The 13,644-nt window shown below is 44.9% G+C and overlaps 1 protein-coding gene across 3 annotated transcripts in view; it reads right to left on the reverse strand.

Annotated features, from left to right (window-relative positions):
• Positions 1 to 13,644, reverse strand: part of FLVCR2 (FLVCR choline and putative heme transporter 2) — a 30,315-nt gene that overhangs the window by 10,832 nt on the left and 5,839 nt on the right. For 2 of the 3 annotated variants that reach the window (XR_010623158.1, XM_065752377.1), the window contains exons 1-4: positions 8,463 to 8,695; positions 7,655 to 7,795; positions 3,034 to 3,101; positions 2,191 to 2,294 (exon numbers count right to left, since the gene is read on the reverse strand). Coding sequence is in view for 2 of the 3 variants with exons in the window: in XM_065752377.1 (XP_065608449.1) it covers positions 2,191 to 2,294; positions 3,034 to 3,101; positions 7,655 to 7,795; positions 8,463 to 8,673 (524 nt within the window). In the remaining variant the exon portion in view is untranslated. Of the gene's footprint in view, positions 1 to 2,190; positions 2,295 to 3,033; positions 3,102 to 7,654; positions 7,796 to 8,462; positions 8,696 to 13,644 lie in introns of those variants that run through there. The other variant, XM_065752371.1, reaches the window with a different exon arrangement.

Here is a 13,644-nt window from a genome sequence, read left to right on the forward strand (position 1 = left end):
GTTCAGTTGAACAGGAGTACTGACCCAGGGCCTCCAACTCTAAGCCAGGCTCCCCTAAGACACCCAAAGCAAACCAGCAGTCTCCAGGTGTCTCAACCTCATTCTTCTCCAGCCAGGAACCTACCAGACGCATAGGAAGTTCTATTTAACTCAGTGTCAGAGCATATTCTTTTCAAGAGGTGTTCAGCTCTCAACTGGTCACCCCAAAGATAGCCCAAGCGCTGAGACCGTTCACTTGCACATCTGTATGGGTCAAATCTGTGCCTATTAATTCCAAAACCAAGAACAGTGGTGAGGTTGCTTCAGGGACTTACCTGACAAATAAAATCAAGAATGCAAGGCCATTTGGTGCCTAAGCACAACAGATGGAGAAAGCCTGACTTTGCACAGCCTTACTCCTGGAAGGAACTGCTGATGGAACAGTGATGATCCAAAAGTGTTCTACAGTTCGTTGTGATACTAATCTCCTGCTCCACTCAATCACAGCTGGATTTCATTCACTTGCTTCTCTCACCCTCTCTCTCTGAGCTCGCTAAAAAAAGGACATTTTTCCTTCCTGATTTTCATGTGCTTACCATTTAATTCCTGACACTATCGGAGCAGTGCAGAGAAGGGGGAGGGTACCTGCCTAGAACATCTGGCATTTTGACAGTTTTTTAAATAGACTTCTAAATGAGGCTAAATAAAGATTCTGTAGCGTTTAGAAAAAAAGAATTGCTAGTTCCACAGAAATCCCATTTAGTAGGCTATAACAGAGAGCAAATTCTTAGCAGTTTTTCTTCACCTAAGCCTAAATCTATTCCCAGATACTCTTAGGAGCCCATTGTATAAGTTCTATGGGTGGCTCTATTTTTCTGTACTCATCCAGCCCTGCTCACCTATGTGGTCCCTTCAATGCATCCAAGATTTTATTTTCCTTCTATGCTGCCAAACTGTGAGTTCCAGCTCTGCCTGGTGAACCACAAAGCTCTTCAGCCCTCATGCTACTACTGAGCTCCATTCAGGGAGAGTCAGGAATACCATCTACCCTAGCAGTGCCAATTAAGGCTACCATACCACTAACCTCAGGCTGGAAAAAGAGAAGTTAGATTGCACAGTTAGCTACTCTAGTTCACAAAAGCTGTGTTTCCATTTCCTAGGACTGCCAAATGAGAAATATACCCAATGGTACATGATCTAGAAATGACAAGAAACCTACTGGTCTCTCTCTTAGTCATTTGCTCCTGTCCCCTCGCACCGTGTACCATACTTTCTTGCCACAGAAGCACAGTTCCTCTGCATTTCTGAACCCATACTTGACAGCCAGGGACAGAGACCACTTCAGAAGCTACAAGCCCTCAGTTTGCCAGATTCACCTAAGCAGCCCACAAGATACTAGGCAGCTTCAAGGCAGCTGTATCCTCTAAGGTGAAAAGCTGCTATAAGGAAAAGACCTCCAAAGTTGCCTTCAGTGCATCACCTGCATAACACCAGAAAAGCAGTTTTCAAAGCAAGCAGACAAACTGGAAACTGATTACATAGATCCCCACATGAAAAAGGAGAGGGGCTCTCCATTCCCTGAGACACCCCATATAGAAAAGTCAGTCAGCAAGATCTGAGTTCCTGAGAACTGGGAACTGCAGGACACCAAATGACCTTCCACTGTCTCCTTGAAAATGGGCATAGTACACAGGCCAGATCTGCTGTCTCAGCCCACCAAGCAGAAAATCCAGAACCACCCATCCACAACCTCATCAATTCTTCCCTTGCTTCTGGCCTGAATACAACAACATGCATTCATACAATGCCTCTGGACACTGGATTAAATGCGTCTTTCATTAAGCAGGACAAAGATGCACAGAAGCTGGTTTGTAAGGGTAGAGAAATGGTCTGGTATAGTCATGATTCTGCTCGTGCCAAGAGCTCTCTCATCACTGGCAAAGCAGCAGCCAGGCTATCTTCTCCCTCCCCTCCCGCAAGTTTCCCTAGGAAGCACTAGCACTAGACCTCATATCAGTCCATCAGAGACTATCACGCTGCTCCAAACTTTACTTTAGACTAACTGGATTCTCAAAAAACATGTTTTTTCCCTTCAAACATTTCCCAACAATTCAGTCTCTGGACTACCAAGTTGCAACTGCACAGAGTTGCTCTTTTCACACAGCTGAAGAGCAGAATCACTAGCAGCACACAGGCTAACAAAAGACTTACTTGTAGGTTTTGGTTCTGTCCAACCAGAGGCCAGAGATGAGAGCACCAGCCATTCCTGACAGTACAATGGTGAGTCCAATCCTGCCAGCATTCACCTCCTCCCTCTGTGGTAAGACACATACAAAAAACACAGGAGCCAAGTCATAGCCAACAACAACAGAGATGTGGAGAACACAGACAGGAAGAGACACCAAAGTTAGTGTCCCATACATGACGACTCCTGTTAATAAGCTAACCAAAAGCAGCATTTGCAAGAACACTTTTGGGTACAGGCACTTCTCTCTGGGCAAGCCCAGAGAACACATGAGCACGCTAGCCAGCAAGAGCAGGCACTCTCAGGGAAGTCAGCATAAATGCAACAATGCTTGATATCTAGCATCAGGATTTGGGCCACATGAACCAGGAAATCCTAGGACCCACTATAAGGCAGGATGAACAGTCTCTCTTGGGCACTCTGCTCCAGCAGTAAAACGCCACAGCAGCTCAGCACCCAGAGCACACGCAGCCTCCAGGTACAGATGTGCCAGCAGAAATCACTGCCAGGAACAGGGCAGAGACAACCATTAGGAGAATCTCAGAAGAATTTATACTTGGGTTATTCAGGGTGCAAAGGAGTTGTCTTTTCTAGAGCTCCCATTTTGCACAGAGTGCTGTAAAGAACAAAAAGAAACAATGGCCTCTAGCCAGCCAGCAAACCTAGACCAGAGTCAGCCAGAAGTGCTGCAGGCTTCAGAAGCACATCGACCCAGGCCAGAAGCACTGTATTTCTCACAGACTCTCTTTGGGCAGCTAACAATGGACAACAGCAAGGATCAGAAGGCCACGAGGACTGGATGTACTTACTGGGTAGTGATAGATCACCATGCGGTTCAGCAGAGTAGACAGGGAGTAGAAGCAGCCTGTATTCAGACCTGAGGGGGGGATGAAAATGCAGTATATTCAGTCTGCTGCTACTCTGCTAGGTAGAAATGCATCAAGATTATCAGGAAAGCAATCTACAGCCAGGCTGCAGAGTATCAGGAGATGCTACAGCTGGACAGACCAGACATAGATTACTGGCAGAAACAGAGACCAAGGACAACTGGATCTCAGCATGCAGTAGGAAGCACCCTGTAGTGTCAGGATGGTTCTTACCTGAAGAGCTAAGAGAGAAGCTGTGCACATATCTAGTACTGAAAGGTCATACAAGCCTTTCATAGGGTCTCAACCCTTCCCTCAGACAGATGCATCTTCAGTGGTGGAGCTGAGCTTTCTCAAAACAATGACAAAGCGCCTGCCTCAGCATCAGGTGAATCTCAGGGCCTGAGATTCAACTAACACCAGTGCCACTGATGAGCAAGGTTTCCTTCCCCCCCCAAAAAAAAACGTGTTGGCAGTCCTCTCCCAGCTGACAGCAAAGGATAGCCTCTCCAAGCCAAGAAATAGCAGAAGGCAAGGAGGAGCAGACCTAATGGCAATCACAGACAGCACTTCCCCAAGGCACCTGGTGTGTGCATCTGCACGAGGAAAGTCTCACGTTTTTACAAGATACCACTGAAGCCTGAAAAAATAAAAAAACAACTGTGAAAGTAATCATCTTTCAAAAAGGGAAGTTACATTAACTGTTAGAGGCGTCAGCCACCTGGGGAAGGTTTCTCAGTATCACCCAAGGTGAGAATGGAAACTGTTGAGGGTGATATTGGTCAAGCCATATTCAGACACCCGGCTGCAGTACACTTGCAACTCTGATTTAGTTAAGTGAATGGCACAGAAAACAAGAGTGCTTTTATTATTATTAATTTTCTTTTTTTTTTATAGCAGACAAGAATATCCACATGGGCACTGGAGTAGCAGTACCACAACGGCTACACTCTCACCTTGGGTGATACTGAGAAACCTTCTCCAGATGGATGATGTCTGTAACAGTCAGCTCAACTTTCTTCTCAGAAAGTCATTTACATTTGCAGTTAGTTTCTCTTCAAGGCTTCAGTGAACTTGGTAGGAGGAAGGGATGGAGACAGATTTCACCACTGCAGCTCACACATTTATAGGCTCCATGAAGTGGCATGGAATTTTAGAATTCTGGCTCAGATGCCAGAAATTCTGTCAGCCCAGATACATGTCAAGTTCCCACTTCCTGTTTTTCCTCTTTCAGCCTCAGCTAAAAGCAGAAAGATGGTAATACGTGGTACAGAAGTGCATTCCAGTAGGCAGAGCTTTGACAAAACACTGAGGTCAAACTCCCACTCCCCTGCTCCTGAAGCCTTGGGCAATCACAAACCCATCCCACTGCCCTACACAGCTCAGGAAGCAACCGAAGAAGCCACAAGATTAATAGCTGGAGGGAAGATCACACTTTGCTCACACACCATCCTTAACAACTTTAAGCAGAGCTAACTTCACAGCTTCATGGGGCAGAACAGATGAATAAGTTATGCAACTGACCCCATAAGGTGACTGCCTGCAGCAGCGGTCCCTGTTCCAAATGCATGTCAAGTGACAGGAGAGGCAAGTAAGCTGAGTGACTTGCTCTTTATGCAGGAAAAACCCAACCAATCCTTTTCTAGAGGTACCTAGAAGGGCAGGAAACTCCTGCAGCCTCAAAAGCTGGCTCTTTGCAACACCTGGCTATGACAAAGCACCCACAAGAGTCTTCACCTCTGGAACACCCAGCTCACTAGGAGACGCCACAAACCTCAGTGCTAGGTCACGGGAGTATAGCAGATCTGAACAGTCCTTCTATCCCCTGTTGCTTCACCTCAAAGCTGGGCATGAACACATGGTAGTTGTTTGTGTACCTATACTTCTCACCTAGCCTGCTGGGGACAGCCAGACTAGTAGCTGACGCCATCAGCATGCTGGCTCCACAGAGGGTCTGTGATTTCCAAGGAAAAGAAAGGCGCCTAGTCCTAAACTGGATAGAAAGAGATGCCTAGTTGGCAGCAGCACTTGGCATCAGAGTCAGACAAAATATTCTAAGAATCAAGACAATGCATCAAATTCACATTTGTGAAGGCTGGCAAAAATGTAGGCATGTCACAGTTGCTCCGTGAAGTTTCTCCACAAATTATAGCCAGCTGTTTGAATGCCTGTAAAATAGGCAAGATGTGCTTCCAATAGTGCCCGATTTTGCAGACTGAGGAAGCTAGAACCAATGTCTGGGATAAACTCATCTGAAAGTCCAGCCTCTCCCAAGTCATTAGTAAGTTACCATGATTTGCTTGTAATGTGCTGTATAAGAACATTTTTGAAAACTCACGGTGTCTCCTATAATTCACAGAGGCCACAAAGGAGAGTTTTATTGCTTAAGGTTCCAAAAGGAGCTCTTATGAAGCTTTGAACTAGAATTCAATTCTCCTTTAACTGACATATTACCTACAAGTCAGGCTACTGGTGTTCCTCTTCACCTTCATCATCCTCCAGAACAACGATTCCTTATTCAGACCTCATTATCCTGCCTTCTCATCACTGCCCCTTTCCAAATGCTCATTATTTTTGGAGCTGTCTCATCATTCCCACTTAACACACCCTTCCCAAACTTTCCCTCCCTTTTCCTGGCCACTGCCTCTCTGTAGCAATGTGGAGTTCCAGCACAGAGTCCAATCCAAGAAACTCAAAAGCTGCTTCATTCCCACTTCGTGTCAGGCCTCAGTTTTATCAAGGTGATGTCTTTGGGAAAAGGCAGCCTGAAGGCTTCCCTGCACTAGCACTGCTGCAGTGCCACTGATGTTTCTATCGCTGCAAGTATTACCACAGGAAAGGAGCTGGCAGCTGCTGGTAATACCATTTTACCTTAGAGATCCACAGGCCTGTTCTGACCTGGCATCCCACGAAGGCCCACATTCTTTCTTAAGCCAGGGAAGATGAAGCAGCATGCAATTCCCCACCCTCTCCCCATTGCACACTATGCTAATACAAAAGCTACAAGAAGCTGCAGATATCTTTGTGTTAGCTAGGGAGGATGACTCAGCTGTGCTCATGTGGCTGCAGATGTCTTAAATCCTGGCCAACATAACTTCTGACTTGAGTAGGAAAAACTGTCCCCATTTTCAAAGCCAGATGAGTTTAAAAAAAAAAAAAAAAAGGTTTCATTGCTTAGTTCCCTCTCTGAGTAACAGTCACATTATCTTCACTGCCAGCAGCCTTAAAGTCGAACTGGAGATTGACATGAGGCCGACACAGGGAGGAGCAGGATAAATGCACAGAGCAGCAGGAAGAAAGGCAGGATTACGAGGCACTAAACACTTGCCACATCATTCGTGACTGCCAGGAAGGAATTATCCCAGGGAGATCAGATACTAAATACACTCTTCATACTGACAGCTTGCCTCTCTCATCTAAGGCTTGTTTACTCCTATAAAAACTAATGCTTTCACCTTTCTTTTTCCTGAAATGTACATGCACACCAGGCAGATGACACAATCCAGCTTTTAGCCAATCTGCCTCAGTCCGTTTCTTGACAGTTTCTTCAATCTCTGCTTTCACAGAGGACACCAAGTACTAGTGGAAAACAAAACACAATAGCAGTTGCAGTGTAAACCAGTAGAGCCTAAGGGTGGTCTGAGAGGGGTGTTTCTAAAGATCTGTTGCACTGGGAAGAGAGAGGAGATTTCAACAGCTCTGAGGACCATTAGCACCAATAAAATGCCACGTTACTCTTTCCAATTGGATGTACCACCTACAAAGTCCTTCAGACACAGCAGAACACAGAACTTCAAGCACTATTTATTTTTCCTTCTGAAAATCTTCCACAGTGAGTAGATAGGAAGAGGGGACAGACCTCTCTGCAGACAAGTTCACAAGCCAGGCACAGGCTGCAGTGGCCTTCCCTGTCACTGCTAAACTAAAAAAATACTTCTGGATAGGACAACTCAGCATCAGGAACAGATTCAACACATTACACTGCCCTTAGAGAAATAGCAAATCCAGCATGTAAGAAGAGATGGCAAAAGGACATGGTCTCTAATTCTTCCTCCTATTTGCTTCATAGGAATTGCCAAAAAAGATGGTGCAATCTACACACCTACATGCTCTACATCACCTCCACTAGGAAGCCTGGCAGCCATACACTTTCCTTGAAAAATAACTTGCACTCAATGCAGTGACTTGCACTGAAATACAGCTCCATTTTTCTTAAGTAAACACTTAGATTAGTCCAAGTTACTAATGAACTAGGAAAAAAAAGAAAAAAACAGCCATAGCTTGATAAGGAAAACCCCAGAACGGAAAGCAGTCACAAGCTGAGATAAAAGTGGTGAGGTCATACTGTCCTATGCCTGCTTGTCCTGCTTTTAATCCTCCTTAAGTGTTTGCTTGCAACCACTGCTGGACAGACTGCGGTGCTTGAGGGACCCCTGTGGCAGCAGAGCTATCCTTATGTTCCTCTAACCCACAGCAGCCCAGTTACAGCACTGGCACGGCATAGAGGGAGAGAGAGGGAGAAGCTAAGCATGTCTAGAAGCACAGAAGAATAGCCAGACCTTACCGTAAGTGATCATAAGTAGCACAAAGTTGGCATTGCGAAGCAGACGGAGGATCGATTGCACGTAGGAATATTCCTCTGTTGGTCGTGACTGGATCAGGGCCTGAGCTCGGCTTGGAGGGTATGGAGGCTTCTCTTTGAAGACTGAAACCAGACATAAAATAGAACTGTTTGCAACTGTGCAACTGGGGAGCCTGGGCACAAGTGAGGAAAGAAGTGCTCAAGGGACAGCACAGGGGCTAGTAAATCCAAGTGTCAAAAATATCAGCGTTCTTCAGCTTTGATTCTCTGCACAGACTTATCCAGGAGCAGGAGAAGAGAGCACCTCTACATCTCCTATCACTGGGGATACACCTCACCTTCAATTAGCATGTTCTGTACGCATCATTTGGTAGAAGCAGAAGAGCTGGCAGGTTTAATAATGTGGTCTGCAGGAAGGTAGAGAGACAGCTGCTGAAGTGTTGTGTGGACATACAAATGCCAAAGAGAAATGTGAAAAGCCAGCTGGAAAAGGTGGCCTCGTACTCCACAGTGACCAGTGCTTAGGGAGACTATACTAGGTTTTACACCAAGCCCATCACTTCTCAGTCCTGAAGCCAGATCTTTAACAGGGGGGATTGCATCTCTAGTGTCCTGCTACCACTCCCAACTCACTTCTACAATGGCCATTCATCAAGGGCTTGAAGCAGCAAGATCTAGAATAACATGACACAGGCTGCTGTGTGCAGGGACACATCCACAGGTGATCTCCACTCACTCAGGCTTATTTCAGCCCCACCTGAAGTCATGCACATGCTTCCCACCTCCTTACCTATGACGACCAGGATGAACAGGGCTGTTGCCACACCTGCTGTCATGAAGAACATGATACTTATGTGGTAAGCCAGTTCCTCCACATCTTCCACACTGGGAACAAGCACTGGAGGGATCAGAAAGCCAAGAGCAATGCCGAGCTGAGCATGAGAGAGAGGGGACATAGAGGTGACATGGAACCACAACAATGACACTAGCTCAGAGCTCATGAGAAATTCAATCTTCCCTCACACATTAAGAGCTCAATTTGGCCTATTCACTTCCTAGGTGAAAATCTCCTTTACAACCTAATAACTGAAAGCTAAAGCAGCTGCCCACAGCAACTAGGCTATGAGAGGTCCCCCCCCAAATTCACAACTATTAGGATGTTTGAGTCAAGGTTTTATAATAGAATTGAACAGAATACTTGCCTCCAACAAAGTGGAGTTCTTGCTCTCCCTGTGCTCCTCCATACACGTTCCTGCCCACACACACATTCCACTCCTTATCTTGCATTTGTTCTGGTGCTAGCCCAGTCACCTGGTAATCTAACTTGGTACATTAAAAATGGTAGAAAATGATGCTCTCAAAAAACACCCCAGTTCTTTGCTGGGTCAATGAGTTTAACCTATTTTTCCCTCAAACCAGACGAAGAGGAAGGACTGATGTAACGTCAAATCCCACCCACTCCTTATGAGCAAGATATTGATCTGTCTTAGCCATTTCATTAATTCTGAGTGAGCACCCTCCCAAGACAAGGCTCACCCTAATACCTCTCACACCCTTCCCAGCGCACTAAGAAAACCTACAAAGAAGATAAAAGTTCAAAGCAAAGGATATGCACTGCCAACACTTCCAAAACTTCGAGGTTGTGCAATGGGGTTTGGCAACTGCGTCAGTTAAAATGCTTGGCCCTAAAGGGCTGCAAGAAGAAACCCCTGCAGGTCTGTCCTCTGCTATGCCAAGAACCCCACATGTCCAGCTGAGGAGCTCCTGCAGCGACAGCACAAGCTTCTGTGAGGACATCTGGACTCTTTGCAGGATAGCAATTTCTCCAGAAGAGCAACAAGGAGCTGTATCAGCTCAGGCTTTGTCATGCTGACAAGTAGGACTAAAAGGCACATGCCTTCAGTGTCCTCAAAGGACAAAGGGGATAAACTGCTGCTTTGATGCTTGTGAGCAAGTTTTTCATAAAGGCTGAAATCGAAGTGCACTTATCAAATTTCTGAGTACTCTAAAGAAGAGGCTTAACAAAGCCACTTTTTGTTCCCACTTGTTCCTGTATTTCATTTTGTAGTTACATTTTGCTTCCCCAGGAGTGTATGTACCTGCTCCTCTGGCCCCTCTCAGAACTTGCAACCCTCTCAGACACCAGAAAAATAGCCACAAATCTGCTAAGCTCTGGATAACATCTCTGAGAGCAAGCAACATTCAGCCCTGTACAGGAAAAAAATAATTTTTTGTTTAGCAACACCCTCATTTATTTTTTCCTGGTTTTAGCCTACATTTGTGAACAGTAACAAGGCACACACAAGAACTTCAGATAAACAGAAGGACTGAGAAGGCACCCAAGAAAGAGACAGCAGGTGGCCATGCATCCATTCTCACCTCTTCTTCAAACACAGAATTCCAATTTCTTTTGCAGGCTGTACACTTTGCTCAGAGTTGGAAAAGCACTCACAATGCTGGTACAGTGCTAACTGAACTGAGACAGACTAGAAATATAAAAAAAACATTCTTCCCCATGCTGATTACTCATGCTACGTCAATAGCCTTTTTAAGAGCCACTGCTCTCATCCTCATGCTGAAAGGCGATAGGAGTATGCAAAACGTGAAGATAAGGATGTATTCAAATTAAGCCCACTGTATGTACCATTTCATTATGAAAACATCAGGTAGGTATGAACCCATTAGCAAAATCATGACCAGCTGCCCCATGATAAAGCAGCAGAACAGCAGTGCTGACCAACAGAAGGATTCAGTGCTCAGTATTTTCATAGTCCCTGGAAAGGCTGTATTAGTGTCATCAACCTTACTCTACAGGCAAAGAAAGCAAGAATCAAGAAAAGTAAGTACCCTTCTGCCCACCAACCACATACAATCATGGCAGAATACAAAAGCAGAGCAACCCAGGAGCTCTGTGTCACTGGCACAAGTTCAAACACCTCCTGACTTGCCTTCTAGCAAAAACTCCTCACACCTTCTGCATGCTTTTGCAGACATACCTCACACTGAAGGATGAGAGACTCATTCAGAAGACTCATTCACTAGCCAAGATAAAAGATCACAGAACAAATACTCTCCAGGTGCTGCATCTGCTGGTTATAATAAAAGTCGGTTTGTGCTGTCTAGCAAGCTCTGTGCAAGCCCTCCTACTCCACTCAACTGGTGGATGTCTGAGGCAAGGAAACTGCTCATGGCTCAGAGCTGTCTGCTAGATTCAGAGACTGTATTTATCTTACAGACAAGTAACTTTCAACAGCATCTAGCCAAACTCCTACTGGGTCAAACAGTGCCCTCTCTGGGATACCATGATAGCATAGGTCTGGATTGGCAATATACATGGTGCTGAGTTCACTCCCACAACATTGCAGGACCTGGCAGGAAGAGTCACCAAGAGGTTATGGACGTGCCATGCCAGATCAGGCCACTTTTGGGAATGAGAGCACTCAGAGATTCAGTAAGCACAACGAAGCACAGTAAAGACGGACACCAAACCAAGAAGGCACTTACAGGGCAGAAGCACATTTGTCTCTGCAGCATATTCATTTTGGCCAGAGTATGGTCCTGCTGCTCCAGCACACCTGCTCAGCCAGGACACAGCCACACCAGGTTCCAGTGCTGAGACTGCTTCTCAGCACTCCTAGAAGTTCAGGCTACAAGGACAAGACTCAACATCATTCCCTTCCATCTAAGGCTGGGATCTTCCTAGCCCTTACACAGGGCTCCACGTGGGCCTCTCTACCCTTTGAACGAGGTCTATAAATCGCTTCCTGGAAACTGCTTCTTTGCCCCATCACCCTTTCATTCCTGGAAGGATGGGGCTGGATTCCTGTGCTAGCTGCTCCTGGTTCACTCTCTGCAATCACATACTGTCACATGAGCCACTGAACTGTGGCAGAACACGCACAGAAAATAGGAAGTTTTCTCCAGGACCATGGTCTAGATTCACTCTTTTCTCTATCCTTTCCTATCTGAAAAAGGGTAATGAGAATCTATTTTGCAAATTGTTCAGAAATCCCTTTTCTGAGAGTCCTGTGGTCACTGACAGTCCAACAGGACCAACATAGCTCTCTCAGACACCACTGTTTTCTTCTCAGAAAACCTGAACACAAAAGGATGGCCATCCTTCCTCCTTCTCTTCTAAACGAATAAAATAAAAGGTAACACTTTCTCCATTGTGAGTTTATTAAACCTCAGAAAAACAGCAACAGGAAACACACTTTATACGTCAGGGTCACTGACGTTACTAACTCTATTATGATGGGGCCGGCCCCTTTGACTTCCTGAGGGATACTCACATACCATGGATATTCATATCACCTTTAGCAACAGAGGTACAACACGATGAGTATTACACACCACAGTCTTCAGCTTTCAGAAGGAGGGATTTAGTTTTCAGCACATAGCTAGATCTACAATGTGAGAGCATCCCCACACCTGAAATACACAATCACGTCCTATTCTCCAAGAATCTCCCTGCAGAAATCAGGCTGCTGTCACTTAAGAAGGCTCTGGGATAATTCTTAAACAGAATACCTGGAAAGTCGACAACTATAGCAGCGCAGATCATTTATTCTCTAGAAGTTGATAAGGAAACAGTAGAAATAAAGTATTTCCTATCTGAATTTTATCAAGGTGCAGTGCCAACAGTGACATCATATTCAAGATTCAACTGTATGCAAGAACAGATGATAAAATAGACATCAAGTAGCTGGGAAGATGGTATAAATGCTTCATAGTTGACATGGAATGTCTAATTTAAGTTTAGCTGTTTGTATACTAACAGTCTGCTGAAGGATAATCACCAGTGCAGTATCAGCATAAAAATATAAATGGATGATTGATGGACGAGTGGGTATCCACCTTAAAGAAACCTAAGATTTAGCAGCAAGGATATAAAAGCCTTATAAAATTGCAGAGCAAGCAAGGTACAGGAGACCACCACGCCAAGAAGGTTAATTAAAGTGTTAAGACAGAAAGAGAAAGATGCTGCAAAGCCAAAAAAACCCAAACACAACAGTGAGAAATTTTGGCAATGCCCTTACAGGCTAAGGGTCATGACAGGGTTGATGCAAAAGTCTGCATTTTCAGATCCCATAAATACCTCTTTCTGGGGAGAACCCAACACAGCACAATTCCTGATTTAGGCCTAGGGTAGCATGCCCCACCATCAATGATAGTGACTGGTTCTGCAGTGAACTCAAATTCAGCTTCCTTTGCAGCAGTAGGAATAAAATAGACACACAGACAACAGCAAAAAAAAATCCCTTCTGACCAGTATGGTGATATTTAACTCACAAGAGAGATCTGCCTAAAAGGAAAGAAGCTTGTTAAAAGGGAACTGAAAGGAAAATCCAGAGAAACTTGTTGCTTGCATTAAGTCTGCACAAATACACTGTATCTGGGGCCTCAGAGCAGGTGGCCAGAATATCATCCAAAAATTTAGAACAGGGGAGGAAAAAAAAAAAAACCTGCAGTTAAAAAGCAAAGAAGGAAAAAACAAATAAACCAGCACACCCTCAGAAGTGGGACTTCATTTCTTCAAGCAAGAAAAAGAAGAGACAGCAAGCCAGACCAAACTGAAGTTAAGCCATAATAAAGCCAGAAAAGTTTGTCACGCTGTTCCTCAGCATAAGTCAAAACTCTTCAAACACAGAACAATCAGGAAGCCTGCCAGAAAAGCTGCGGGGCCAAAAGATGATCACCATGGAAGGAGAACATTCGAGACAGAAGGAGAACTAAATGAACTCTTGCATCAGCATTCACTGCGTGGTTTTTACGGGAAGTTGCCATCTCAACAGAATTTCTTCATATAGCAAGCAAAGTTTTATCAGTGGAAGATTTTAATCAATTTATTGCAATTAATTTGTTCTACGAGGTGTCAGGACCAGGAAGGATTCATTCAGGAGTTTGAAAGAACAGGACAACAGGAAACCCAAATTATTTGCACACAATGTACCTAACTGTTAACTAGTCTG

Source organism: Cyrtonyx montezumae, unplaced genomic scaffold (assembly GCF_038088225.1).
Source record: "Cyrtonyx montezumae isolate F1298 unplaced genomic scaffold, pur_monq_1.0 scaffold_10, whole genome shotgun sequence".
Taxonomy (NCBI): Eukaryota; Metazoa; Chordata; class Aves; order Galliformes; family Odontophoridae; genus Cyrtonyx; species Cyrtonyx montezumae.